Here is a 14880-nt window from a genome sequence, read left to right as displayed (position 1 = left end):
ATAAACATTTATCTGTAACTAGTGTTAGAGATGCTGTTAGATTTGTTAAGTCCTCACCTCATAGGGCAGCCAAGTTTAAAGAATGCATTGAATTTGCTGGAATAACTTGCAAAAAATTATTATGTCTTGATGTTTCAACTCGTTGGAACGCGACATATTTAATGCTAGAGGCTGCAGAGAAGTTTCAACTCGCTTTTGAAAAGCTTGAGGATGAAGAGTCGAGCTATAGGGAGTTCTTTGAAAAAGGTAATCCCCCTAGTAATGATGATTGGGACATTGCTAGGGCTTTTAGCGCTTTCCTAAAGTTATTCTATGAAGCAACTAAGACTTTTTCCACCTCTTAAAATGTGAGTTTGCATACTTGTTTTCACCAAGTGTCTGCCATTTATTGTGAGTTAAAGCAAGCCACTTTGAACTTAAATGATTTTTTTGCAAGTGTGGGTGGAGATATGATGGAAAAATATAACAGATATTGGGGAAGTCCTGATAAGATGAACAAGATGATATATTTTGGTATTATTCTTGATCCAAGATACAAGTTGAGTTACATTGAGTGGGCGTTTAAGGACATGTATGGAGTTGGATCAAAGTTTGGTAGTGACTTGGTAAAATCTATAAAAGAGAATTTACAAAAGTTGTATGATTGGTATAAGCAAGCTTATGACCAAGAGCATAATTCCATACAGCCTCTTGGTAGTGGTGGAAATAATGTCTCCAATGATGAAACAAATGCATCTGTTGCCCGTTCATCACTTATGGCTAGAGCCGATGCTTTTGAGCAACATTTAGAGGAGCAAGACTCGATTGATCAACAAAATGAGCTTGAGGTGTATAATTCTAGTAAGTGTGTCAAAAAGGATCCTAACTTTGACATTCTTGTGTGGTGGAAATGTAATTCAATCGAATATCCTATTTTATCTACAATGGCTAAAGATATTTTAGCCACACCAGTGTCTACTGTTGCTTCTGAAAGTGCTTTTAGCACAGGAGGGAGAGTCATAGAAACCTATAGGAGTTCTCTAACTGCTGAAATGGCCGAGGCTTTAGTTTGCACCCAGAATTGGTTAAGGCCTTCTTTTACCTATTTCAAAGATATGAATCTCATGGAAGATTTTGAGCTTTCAGAAGATATTGTAACAGGTGAATTTATTACTGAATTTATTACTGTAATTTTTGCTCTCCAAATTTCGTGGTTTGGGGGCTTCTAGCAAGCAGTTTATGCTGCTGATTTTTTCTCTGTTTTGTTTTGGTTTACATCATTGTAGTATGATAATGGGGCTTTCTTTGGGGCTTGGAGATTCTCTATGTTTGTTGATGTGATTTATGTTAGCTAAACTTTATTTGTATTCCAAACTTGTTTTGTTCCATTCTTGCACACATTGTGCTTGGATGTTTTTTTAATTTTATAGTTTCTTTAGCCTTTACGAAAGAAAAAAAAAAGATTGTGATCAACCAAATGAATTCTCGTCATTCATTTGTATTTCCACTTTGTTGTCTAACTTTTCTATTACACGTGGTCTGACTATGATTAATGATTTGTTTGCTAAGAACATCCATGGATGAAAGAAGGTGGAGAAGCATCTGATAAGCCAATTGATAGTGTTGTTCTATCTAGAATGAAACAGTTCAGAGCAATGAATAAGTTCAAGAAACTTGCATTGAAGGTATGACATTGAACTTAATTCAGAAGCAACTATGTTCAGAGTCTTTTTTTTTGGGGTCTTAATGCTGTTGAAGGGTGCTTAATTCTCTTTTGGTTGATGCACATTTGTTTACTCATTCTGGAATATGTCGTAGAAATAATATTATGGAATTGCTTTTGTTTGTTCTGTCATATCTATGAGCCTATTTTGCTTTCACTCAAGTCGTATCTCACTAGATGGGTTGAGCTACATGGATCTAATGCCACCATTAGGCTGTATAAAAACCAATAAATTCATGTGTTGGTTTCTCGTATAGTTTTCTTTGGTATAAACATGCACTAAAGATTTACACATTCAGACCAGTCTATTGTGTTGGCATAAAAAAACTGGCATATTGAACGTAAACTTTACGGATACTGCTGTCATTCTGGAATCTTAGATGATTACATCATGTTTTGTTTTTCATCATGTGCATGAGTACTCTGAACATTCTATGAGTTACATGTTCTGGCTTATCTTTTTGGGGTATTTCTCTATTACCAATTTAGTGGAAATTTCTCTAGGTTATGGATGAAAATCTATCAGAAGAAGAGATTAAAGGTCTCAAGGCAATGTTTGCAAACATGGACACTGATGGTAGTGGCACCATCACCTATGAAGAATTGAAGACAGGTTTGGCTCGAATTGGATCAAGACTGTCCGAGACTGAAGTGAAGCAACTTATGGAAGCTGTAAGTCGTTACAAATCCGTTACAAAAGCATAACTAGTTGAACGCATGACTATTATCTTAAACTCAACAAGAATTGTCTTTTCGTGTATAATGTTTCTCAGGCCGATGTTGATGGAAATGGGTCGATTGACTATCTTGAATTCATATCGGCCACAATGCATAGGCACAGACTTGAACGGGATGAGCATCTTTACAAGGCATTTCAGTATTTTGATAAGGACAATAGCGGGTGAGTATTGCAAGATAGATGGTATATTATTACCAATATTTTGAAAAAATCTAATCATTTTTGTTTGAACATCTAAATAACGACTTTTTTTCTTTAAAATGAGACATCTTTTTTATATTTTCACTGTTATATCACTGCCATTATTGTAGTTGAGTTCTTCAATGAATGCTGGTGACAAACTTTCTATGAGAATTTTGTTTTTATGTTGTTTCTAATTTCACAAACAGGCATATTACTAGAGAAGAATTAGAGACTGCCATGACAAAGCATGGAATAGCTGATGAAGCAACAATAAAGGATATAATTTCTGAGCTGGATACAGATAATGTAAGTTAGTCCTAATTTAATCAGGGTAGCTCTGTTGCAGACTATCAGTATTGTCGCTAATGATTCTTAAACCAACAGGATGGGAGAATAAACTATGAGGAATTCTGTGCAATGATGAGAAGTGGAATGCCACAACAGAACCAGGGACCACTATTTTAAATCTACTGAAAGAAGTCAATTTCACATGTGATTCTTCATGAAAGCCAATTGGTTGAGAGAGACTTAAAGTTGTAGATTCGGCAAGTACCGGTGATCTCCCGGAATATGTAAGACACTTCCTCATGGATTGGTGATTACTTTGAGGCTCTCTGCAATCCCAATTTTCTTATCCGGATTGTTTTCTGTGTGTGGTGCTAAAAATAGATTGATTGAAGTATTGTTAAGCATTTGTACATTTAATTTCGGGCCGTCACATTTTCGGAGTGTCTTGAGCCTGAATTTATATGTTAAAATGCTAACTATGATGATATCCTTTTAATTATGGTAGAGGAAAGAATAATCACGGGGAAATGTGATTTTCTTAAAATGTATGAGGATGTGCAAACTTAATAATGTATTTTGTTCATGTGTTAAATTTGAGCTTTGATTTGTAAGTCATGCCCATGATCTGATGCACTAGCTGTGAGTCACACTTCTGCATAAAACTAGATTTATTAGATTTTCTGACTGTCATGAAACAATGTCTTGCAGATGATTACTTTCTATCGTGTTTGCCTATCATCAGTTTGCGATTAGCTCAAGGAGGAGTTCGATTGGCGACAACCCTCAATCGTATTTTTCAGTGATGCAATGTAACAACATTTTCTATTGTAATCTTTTGAATTCATGGTTTTATAGCTTAATAGAACTGGAAGTTTGACGACACTTTGATGGGCTTTATGTAGTTGGTTTGTGTGTTTTGCAACATCACTTTATTTGCTATTATGCTTCAAGTTAAAGCTTGTTCATGCGAAGGTGTAACTGAATTTGCTTTGTCAGAGGTCTTGAATATATAGCTTATATTATCTGAAACTTCTTTTTGTAGCCATTTTGCCAAGAGGCTGGCTTATGACAAAAATTTTCATGCCACATCACTTTGTTTGATCGACCTATTGACTCAATATTCGTTTGACTACTGTGTTTATGTTTTAATATTTGTTTTAAATGGATTACTTAGTTTTGTCCTCTGTAGTCTGCATATATAAGTTTGATTTTAACCCGAATAAACCGCTAAAACAAACCCGCAATCCGCACAAACCGAACCCGTCCAAACCGTGTTGATATTGGGCGAAAATGGGCCTTCATATTTGAACCGTGGGTTGGACTGGGTGAGGGTTTTAGGCCCGAAACGGCCCGGCCCGGCCCGTTGTCCAGCCCTACCCCTACTTAAGGATCCAACGATTGATGACCTCAATGGGCAGAAAGATCCCACTTAAGGATCCATCATTTGATCGCCTCAATGGGCGGGAAGGATCCTACTTAAGGATCTAGCGATTGATCGCCTCAATGGGGGACAAGGATCCTACTTAAGGATCTAGCGATTGATCGTCTAAATGGGCATCAAGGATCCCATTTAAAAATTCATCATTTGATCACCTCAATGGACGACAAGGATCCCACTTAAGGATCCAACATTTGATCGCCTCAATGGGCGGGAAAGATCCACTTAAGGATTCAGCGTTTGATCACCTCAATGGGTGGCAAGGATTCCACTTAAGGATCCAACATTTGATCGCCTCAATGGACGATAAGGATTTCACTTAAGGATCTAGAATTTGGTTTGCCTTAATGGGCGATAAGGATCCCACTTAAGGATCCAACGTTTGATCGCTTCAATGGGAAGAAAGGAGCCCACTAAATAATCTAGCGTTAAATCGCCTTAATGGGTGGCAAGGATCCCACTTAAGGATCTAGAGATTGATCACTTTAATGGGTGGAAAGGATTGCACTTAAGGATTCAACATTTGATTGCCTCAATGGGCGACAGGGATTCCATTTAAGGATCCAATGTTTAATAAACTCAATGGTCTGCAAGGATCCTACTTAATGATCCAACAATTGATCGCCTCATTGGATGACAAGGATCCCACTTAAGGGTCCAGCATTTGATCGCCTCAATAGGAAGCAAGGACCCCACTTAAGGATCCAACGATCGATCGCCTCAATGGATGGTAAGGATCCCACTTAAGGATCTAACAATTTCTAATCACCTCAATGGGCGATCTTCTCTCGAACTTTTAAGTTTCCTGCAAAGAAACAAATAGCCAAACATACATACTTTAAGATAATTGTCATACCCCAAAATTTGCCCTACTCTTTTTTAATTTTATCTGGCTTATTGCTGCATCCCTTTGCATAAATATCTCTCTTTTTATTCATTCCTTTAGATACAACCATTCACTCATCTACATGTTCATACCAAATCATTTAGGTCATTCATTATCAATTGCATTCATCAAGCATATTTGATTCAAAGGTTTCTATCTATCTAAAGAATTTTGGATAACTAGGGCATTGTCTTGGTTTTGGATTACAACTTAGGTCAACCAATGTGGATTGCACTCAACTTATTTTATTGGCTTGTGCATTAGTCCATCAGTTTGTCTGGTCGGGATTCAAGGCCAAATATCATGTTCCATGCTTCATTTCAAGGATAACATTCAAGAATTTAGATTCAAGAGCATTCAAATTGAAAATGGAGGCAAATTGGATTACTTGGAAAACAAGTTACAAATTATAAGTTACAAGTGTGCAAATACATTACAAAGGTATCAAAACTGGAAATTACAAGGAAATTTGATGTTTGACCTAATGCAAATACATTACAAAGGTATCAACATTGGAAATTACAAGGAAATTTGATGTTTGACCTAGTGCAAATACATTACAAAGTCAACTTTCTAATCATAACCCTAGATCTTACTATTTCTTGCACACATCTTCTCCTTGTGGTGCCTCTAGTTCTTCAAAGGTTCCCTTTATCATAGATATCATGCCATGCTAAAATCCACCCTAAGCATGTCTTGCCAAAGCCAATACCAAGCACAAGGTCACCCATACACCAATGGACAAAGCATCATAATACATCAATAAAATCATATATACACATATAACTCCAACATCCTTCAAACACATTACATCCACATTTTAAAATAACTAGACTAACTCCATTCTCTAAAGGGCTTTAGGTCTTCGGTGTCGAGGCGAAGCCTTTCAAATGATTCATAGTATGATATGTGTGCAGAACTCCCTTGGTCATTGAGAACTCTTTAAATCTCCCGGTCTTCACATTTGACACTAATGACCATAGGATCTTCATTTTGAGAGTCAATTCCAGTTGCATCTTTCTTTGAGAAGGAGATAGTATCCTATGGAATTCAGAGCTCGCTTTCAATCTTGGCCATCATGTCTTTAATAAGGTCCTTGAAGATCTTGTTCATCATTTGCTGGTAAGTGGTGTTGTAGTTTTTGAGCCTGAAAGGCATTAATTTGTAGCAAAATTTGTTATTTTTGGTTACAAGTCCATCTTCGTGCAGTCTTTTGGGGCCATTGGTATCTGATCATAACTGAAATAAACATCCATGAACAACAAAAATCTGAATCCGAACCAATCGTTAGAGAGCTTTCTATTTTTGAGACAATGTATGTGTTCTAATGACACACCCTCTTGTGACCATAGTAATCAACACATATCCCCATTAATTATTAGATTTTATTACAAGGACAACATTTATCAACCATCCTTGGTTTCTCTTACAAAACCGACTTATAAAAGGTCATATATTCCTTTCCCACGGGCCTTTCCCTTCTCATGTGACTACCTCCTACAACTTTGGGCCATGCATGGGGCGTTCTATTGAATGGATTATGAGAGACAAGATACTCGAGTCAAGGCCATGAATTAGTGCAACAGTCCAACGAACAAATCTACATTATTCTACAAATATTGGATGATTTGGTCATTCACCTCTTCTGGTAGGTTAGCTATAATTTTGACTAGTTTCAAAGGATTGAACCTCAATTGTACTTCTGATGACACTCAGTTCGGGTCGGGAACTTTAACCTTTTTGTTTCACATCTATAGGAAAAGTTGTCGTACCCTCATCAATGACGGACCTTGGCTCCATTTGGGTATAAATTTTTTCTATATTCACATATATGGCTTTTCGGCTTCTCCTCTTTCTCTACAGAATTTGGTGGCAACCTAGTATGGGTTGATTTGTTCTACCACAATATGTATCTAAAGTTTTGAGACTCACAATCATGGAGTACTAGGTCGGGAGATATGGATCTTCCAGTCCACATAAACTATCGTGTCCATCAGTGGACCTGGAGTTATTTATAGTTTAACCGGGTTGGTGCTTGGCATATATGAGTTTAAGTTAGGCGACCCAAACTCCAGACAAAGTGAACTAGGAAAGCGTTGACTTGCCCGACTCGTCTTATGATTCTTTTATGAAAATTTGAACCGCATGAATTATAGTATGTCCTTTTCCATAACTCGATAAGAATATCCCAATCCAATCTTATTTTGAGAGCATTGCAACGTACAATGGAATTTGAAAAATTCTAGAGATCTTTCTATAAATACTAATTTATGACTAGATTCAAGTATATATTCTTAAAATTTTAAAAATTTCACTCTCGTAATTAGAAAATCATTTATACGTGGAAGCGAGGATTTAACTTGCCACCCCCTATTATACCTAACACCCCCCAAATTTTAAAATTTCCCAAATTACCCTTACTATTATTTACCAATAAATAATGTGCATCATGATCATACTTTGATATCATTTCGACATACTTTGATTTATCAGATTTTTGATTATGTGCATCCTGATCATATAGGTACCGGCTACCAGTGCTTGAGATTGTTGGTGTTATGTCAACAAAATTGACGTTTTCGATAGGCTTTGCATACTTGGAACATGGAAGGGAAAAGAACTTCAAAAGGGCACTAGAGAAGCTAAAAAAGTTGCTCTCTTCTAAGAAATTGCTACCGGATGTTGTGGCGACAAACTGAGAACTTGCGCTAATGAATGCAATTGAAGTTATGTTTCCAAATTCAAGTCATCTGTTATGTTCGTTCCATATTCAAAAAATGTTAGCATGTAATGTAAAGAGTTGTAGCGGGGTATTCGTTACCATTAGAGATATTGACTAAATCCATGGTAAATCATACAAGTCGAGTCGCCACCGCGCTTCTATTTATCCAAAGGAATGGTTAGAAAGCGAACAAAAACCTAATAGTTTTAACAAAAACTAGTAAAAGAGAACAAAGATCTGGGTAAGGGGGTTGGTTATGTAATGGGAAGGTGTTAGGCACCCAAAACATCCTAGGTACTCCTAGGGAGCCCTTTTCACACTTGTTGCAAAGTTGTTGTTTTTGTGAAAAATTTGTTTGTGCAAACATGATTGAAGAGATGAGAAAAGAATATACAAGTTTATTTACATTTTGTGTTTGGATGGATAAACCCATTGCCTACGTGCCATCTTAAAAAGATTAGGATCAAAACCTCGTAGTTCGGGGTAAAAATCTCAAAATGAGTTGGTGAATTGATTGGTCCAAAAGCCTTAAGGTCTTTTGTTATCTAAGGGATAAAACTCAACCTAAAACCACAAATCCACCATGTGAGGATAGCTTCAACATGCTAGTGAAGGGTTAACCCTATAATAAGCATGGGAGACTCATTGTCCATCACTAAGGATATAGGTGAGTATTACATCTACCACAAAGATAACTCAAACCTAATAGCTAAAGGTTATGAAAGATTTTGATTAAGAAAGTGCCCATTGGAACCACAAAGAGACGTTTGAATGGGTTATATTTACCAATTAGAAGTATATACAACAGTGGTCAAAGTTGATTTAAAGGTTCAATTCAAAATAAGTGTTATGAAAGGAAAGTTTGAAAATCAAAAGCATAAGGCTTAGGTTTCTAATAGTTGAAAACAAAAGGTTAAATGTTTGCACAATTTTTTTTTGGCTTGGGTTAGAGTGGAGAGAAGAAGAAGAATGGCTAAGTCCTAAGCAAAGCAAAAAAGAGGAAGGATGAAGAAACAAAACCACAATGGAGTCCCTTTCTTGAGATCATATTGATGATCCAAGTAGCTCCCATCCTTTGGAATAGGCAATCACAAAAAGCATAAGCAATCAAACAAGTCTCCTAAGAGATCCTCAATGTGTCTTGTATCTTTCACTTTGGATGAACATGGCAATGGTTTCTCCAATTTGAGCTCTCATTGAATTCTCTAGCACAAAAGCACACACATCAAAAGTTCCATGAAGTAAAACAAGAATGGGCAAGAGTAAGTTCAGAGATTTGGTCCCTCTTCCATCTTCATCATTAAGGTCCATTCACTCCAATTTTGCACAAGGAAAATCCTAAGATCTAAGTCCAATTCTCCATTCTTTGCATAGGGAAGGTCCTAGAGACTAAGTCCATTTATTTGCATTTGGTTCACAACAATCAAAACAAAACACAAGCACAATAGTATATACACAATTATGTGCTCAAGTGAGCAAAAGGCAAATGGCATTAACATAAACATGTGCTCAAGTGAGCAAAGAGAAAAGCAAATGGATAATATGTGCAAGAATAGTAAATTGCATAAAAGTAAAGAGCAAAAGGTAAATGTTAATTATCAATAGTTAGTGCTAGTAGTTAGTGTGTCATAAGGCAAATTTAGCGTTATGTTAAGCAATCGTAATTGGACTTATGTAGAAGTCACAACTATCTGAGGCCGGTCAATAATAATGTAGGCAACAACACAAGTTAGAAGTCTTGATTAGTGAACCAAGTTCCAACAACTTGCCATGCCAAAAAGAGAAAAGAGAAATGATCTTGTATTGGTTTAAGCCTTTTGCATGATTTAGGAAACAACCTATCCTTAATGCAAAGCCATTCACTTAATCAATTGATCAAGATGAATTAGATTTGAATCAAGGAAGATTAAGTCTCCCTAGTCAATGCTAACTTATCAACCTTCAACTCATTGATCAAAAAGAAATAAGAAGAAGAAGGAGAAGGAGAGGAATAAGAGAAATGGAAATGGCAAAATTAAAGTGCATTAAATGAAGTAACATGTACCAATCCTCATATGTTGACCAATGACATTGAAAGTCAAGGTCAAACAATCAAAAACAGAAGTGAGATGAAGATTGAAAGTTAAGAAATGAACAAAATATTTTTGGCATTTTTTAATATTTAATATTAAACTTGCATAAAAAATAAAAGAAAGGTCAAACTTCAAAATCACTTCAAATCAATCTTGAAAGGTCCAAGTAATTTATCCCAAGTTCAACAAGGTCAAACAAAGTTCGACAAAAAATTTCAGCATTTTTAAAAGTCAGAAACTATTTTTAATCAATTAAAAATGAATAAAAATAACCTAATTGAACTAAAATCTCAAATAAATCTCAAATCAATTTAAAAATTGATGAGAATATTTTTCATAGATTCATCATCATTCAAATAGGTTAAGAAAATATTTTTGTATTTTTTGAATATCAAAAACTATTTAAAATGAATTAAAAATAACCAGAAAAGAGAAAATTCACAAAAAATATCAAATGACAAAATAAAAAATGTTAAAAATCAGAAATAGAAACTCGAAATTATTTGGAGACTAATGCAATTGGTCCCATAATTTTTGGATAAAAAATGAAAGAGATATTGATTTTTGAAATAAAATGGAATTAAAGAAAATAAAATGGAAATTAATAAAATCAGAAAAAGCCTGGCGCGTTGGATGAGATTCATTAAATGATGTGGCACATCAGATGGCTCACAGGCGCGCGCGTACCAACCACACTAGTCAACTGAAGCGCAAAGTGCATTAAAAAAAGTCATAACAACTGAAGGTCCAGATTAGATCTGGAAAAGAGATCACACGGTCCAAATTTGATCTGGAGTTGGGACGGCCATCGGAGTCACCGTCTTCTCCGGTGAGACCTCCAACTCCGGTGAGAATTACAGACATGGCAAACTCAACCAAATGGAGCGATCTATACATCAATCGAAAGAGGAAGTGACGTACATCACTCCTATACCATGCACTTCCACTCCAGATCCCTATAACTGGAGAAATCAGAGCTGGAAGTATGATGGTGTTCATCATGAACTTCATGTTTTTGCAAAATTGAAAGCACAAATCAAATGCCTCTATTGAGAGGACTTCAGCTAGACCAAGGAACATAAGAAATAAGCAAGGATCAAAGAGTTTCGAAGAGAAAAAGTTCTGTTATCCACCTTTGAAATGCAGGTCTTGTGGGCATGATTCTTTACAACCAAAGCTTGCAATGAGATCTAGTGATGAAGAGGAAGCAAGGCTGAGGAATTATAGGTCTGAAAATCAACCAAGGAAGTTGAAATTCAGATCTGAATTTTTTAGAGAAAAGTGAAAATTCCTTTAGTGAAGGTTATGGAGAGAATTCTGCAGCATTTCAGGTGGAATCAGGGTTCAGAATAGTGGAGCTGAGCACACTTATTTATAGCAAATTGCAAGGCAAACAAGGTGAATTCTCGTATCCATGCATGAAGAGGGCCTCCATGCATGGGCCTGTACAGGCGCATGGAGGGCCCAAATCTTATTGGAATGGCAAGCTGAAGTCAATTTGATCTGAAATGGACGTGCAAATGTGAAGTAATTGGAGTGTGCAATGAGTTTGAATCAAGTTTCCATAAATGCACCAAAATATTCCTTTCTTCGAAAGTGCCACTTGTCAAATCCAAACATGATCATGTGAGTAATGGTTGGAAAGGTCTTGATGTAAGGAACATTTGTTATGTTGGGCAAAAATCCATTTGAAGTGTGGAAATTTATGAAATTTGAGTTTAAAGTGCAAGGTGCATGACATGTCAAGGCAAGGTTTCCAAATTTGGCCAATTTTCAAGCCCCTCTGTTTTGATGATGCAAGCCTCAAATGAAAAAACCTCCAACATAAAGGTTGTAGATATTTTCTAGACAATAAAAATTGACTTAAAGTTTGCATAATTTGGATTTTTGATGAAGAAGTTATGGGCACTTGAAGTTGGACTTTTTTGACTTTTAATGCCTTTGGTCAAAAAGGACCTATAATGTCTTGCATTATCACATGTATTTACTTTGAGATTTTGAAATTTTGTTCAACATAACATTTGAAGTAGAGATCTTAAGCTTTCCAATTAATTTGATCCCACCTCAAAATAATAAAAAATGAATGAGTTATGTCCTTGGGAAGTTGACCCAAAATTAGGGTTTCAGTCAAAATGACCTATAATGTTTTGGAATGGATGATGACCTTCCAAGCTTCACATAAATTTTTGATGAACATGAAAGTTGTTCATATTGTCCATAAGAATATTTTTTCTTTTAGAATCATCTCCATTTGACCAACACATCAAAAGTGAGGTCTCAGTGCATTTCAAAATAGTCAGATGAATTGACTGATCAACTTCTCAAGTCCACAACCCATATCTTGATGAATTGATGATTGAGGGAACTCAAATAAGTTCAAATATGCATGAAATGGTAAATTAAAGAACTTCCCTTGATTGTATTTGACCATGGGCTGAGGTTGCTTCATGAGTAAGGCATTGTGGTACACAGATGAATTAGGGTTTCCTTGGGAAACAAAACCTCAAACCCTTTGACTTGCTTTGATCAAAATGATGAATTGAGGTGCTAGGGAGGCATATTTGATGGATGAGAGCTTTGGGAACCATTACCATGCTTGCATTCATCTTCTCTTGACCATACCTTTGCACAAAGGATCTCCTTGAAGCTCTTGACCTTGTGATTGCTCAGGCTACAAACAAGAAATGTTAGTGACATATTTTTGTGCTTTTGGTTAGTGAACAAAATAAGAAAAGCAATGATATACAATTCAAGCATGCTTGGTGATCTCAAACCACTCACAAGGATTCCCATCCAAAGGCAAAGGGAACCAAGATGCTCATGATCCTTGAGGCTATGCAAATGCAATGTTATGATGCCATGAGGGATCTTAGGGACAAAATTGGGGTCTTACAAGAGTATGTTAAATCAAAAAGAGATGAACATGTCATGGATCTATGGAACAACATCATGTATGCTAATAGAGAAGCTGAGTTTGTCACACACTTGAAGCACTTTGGGACTGTTTGTGTTGATATTCCTTTGTTTGTTAAGTATGTGAGTGAAATATGGTTGACACCTTATAAAGAAAGGTTAGTTGCTGCTTGCACTAACATAGTCACTCATTTAGGGAACATAATAATGAACAGGTACATGGACTTCTTTTTGATGTCATTACATTACTAAGCATAATTTATCACGTTGATTCATTATGGTTTAATTATGGTTTTTAGGGTAGAGTCTGCTCATTGGAGACTAAAAAACATGTTGGCTACAAGTCGGGGAGATTTATGCTGAAGTTGGGATATTGTGAACATCAAGTTGAATTTGCATCTAGGTTCAATCAGGGTCTTGTTTCAAAAAAGTATTGTCAACATTCAACATCGGTATAACACTCCATTATATACCAACTTGCATGGTTTTGTTTCAAGGCAGTGTATACAACATACTAGGAAGGAACTAGAAAAGGTAAAATTTGTTGGTACAAGCAAAGATGCTTGTGGTTGCTTCATTAGAACAACACATGAGTTACCTTGTGCGTGTCAACTTGCAGGTTTCCAAATACAAGGCAATCCTGTTCCTTTAGATCCAATTCATGTTTTTTGGAAGAAATTACACATGGAAAAGTATGGTGTCAGTCATGAAGAAAGTGGTACACATTTGGATTTAGAAGCAGAGTATGAAGAGTTAAAGACATATTTCAATATTTTGGATATTGTAGGCTAGAGGGTGTTGAAGAAAAAAGTGAAGAGAGTGTCCACATCCATCCACAACTTCTATGGGTCCACCGCTAGTGAAGTACAAGCCAAAGAGGGGAGTTAAGAAGAGCAAAAGGGGTGAAAAGAGTGATGTGAATCGTGATTCTTCACAGTGGGAGTATGGTGAAGGCTCGCAGGGGAGTCAGACTACAAAGAGATCATGCACGAAATCAACCGTCAAGTTTGTCGGGTCAAAGTCAACCGTCCACTACATCTTCGAGGCATCTTTACTTGTCTTAGTTTCCTGGTTTCTTGCATCCATACATTGATGACATTGTTGATGTGGGTGACGATGAAAATTGTGGTTTTCGGGCTATTGCAACTTTACTTGGATGAGGCGAGGAATCATGGTCGTTGATTCAAACGCAGTTAGATACTCAAGTTCATCAACACCCTAAATTATTTTCCAAATTGTTCTATAACACGATCTCTGAGGTTAGGAATGCCTTAAAAGTAGAACACTTGGGTGTGTAGGTTCAAGAAAAATGGATGACGACTCCTGATATGGGTTACCCTGTTGCTTGTAGATACAATATCGTATTTGTCTCCCTGTCAAACATGTTTAACCTTACATTTTCCCCTTTTACCTTAGCTCTACCTATGTATACAAGCAAACATAGAATCATTGATTTTGTCAAAAACAATCATTGGGTTCAGGTAAAGTTGAAACCTGATAGTCCATTACCTTCCGTCACTGACCGTTGGAGACAGAATTATACTGAAGATGCAAAAACATGAGAATTAGCATATACAAGGCGAATTAGACACTTGAAAGATGAAGTTAGGAAGCTATCCTAATTAATTTTGTAATCTTGTAACCAAAATTTAATGTTTTTTTGAAATTCTGAACTAATATAAAAAATTTTAAAATTTTAAAATTTTTAAAATTTTGTGACATTTTATGCAAAATACATAATTTTTGATATATTTTTATCAAAGTTTTTGAAATTTCTAATATATTTTTATCGGAAATTTTAAAGTTACGATAGATATCTGAAGGTAGCAGTAAGCAAATTTAAATTTACAATTTTTTAAATAAAATATTATAAAATTTTAAAGTTTCTAGAATTTCGTAAAAATTATAAAAATATATGTCAAACAATAGAATGTGCA

General features: G+C 35.9%; 1 protein-coding gene across 1 annotated transcript; it reads left to right on the top strand.

Annotated features, from left to right (window-relative positions):
* Positions 1–452: 452 nt before the first annotated feature.
* On the top strand, positions 453–3177 carry LOC127136760 (uncharacterized). The gene is made up of 6 exons (XM_051063282.1): positions 453–1140; positions 1549–1664; positions 2207–2374; positions 2476–2603; positions 2831–2930; positions 3009–3177. Exons 1-6 carry the CDS (start codon positions 453–455, stop codon positions 3087–3089), a joined length of 1281 nt encoding a protein of 426 aa, XP_050919239.1. The 3' UTR covers positions 3090–3177.
* Positions 3178–14880: the final 11703 nt, after the last annotated feature.

The sequence above is a fragment of the Lathyrus oleraceus genome, chromosome 4, assembly GCF_024323335.1.
Source record: "Lathyrus oleraceus cultivar Zhongwan6 chromosome 4, CAAS_Psat_ZW6_1.0, whole genome shotgun sequence".
In the NCBI taxonomy this organism is placed as follows: domain Eukaryota; kingdom Viridiplantae; phylum Streptophyta; class Magnoliopsida; order Fabales; family Fabaceae; genus Lathyrus; species Lathyrus oleraceus.
Note: the sequence above shows the minus strand (reverse complement) of the source record. Positions and strands in the feature narration are given on the sequence as shown.

Bases quoted from the DNA above. Each gene is read 5' to 3' on its own strand.
- LOC127136760 (XM_051063282.1), top strand. From the start codon at position 453: ATGGAAAAATATAACAGATATTGGGGAAGTCCTGATAAGATGAACAAG. The intron at 1,141-1,548 runs GTGAATTTATTA...TTGTTTGCTAAG, and splicing joins TTCAGAAGATATTGTAACAG to AACATCCATGGATGAAAGAA. The intron at 2,604-2,830 runs GTGAGTATTGCA...TTTCACAAACAG, and splicing joins TTTGATAAGGACAATAGCGG to GCATATTACTAGAGAAGAAT.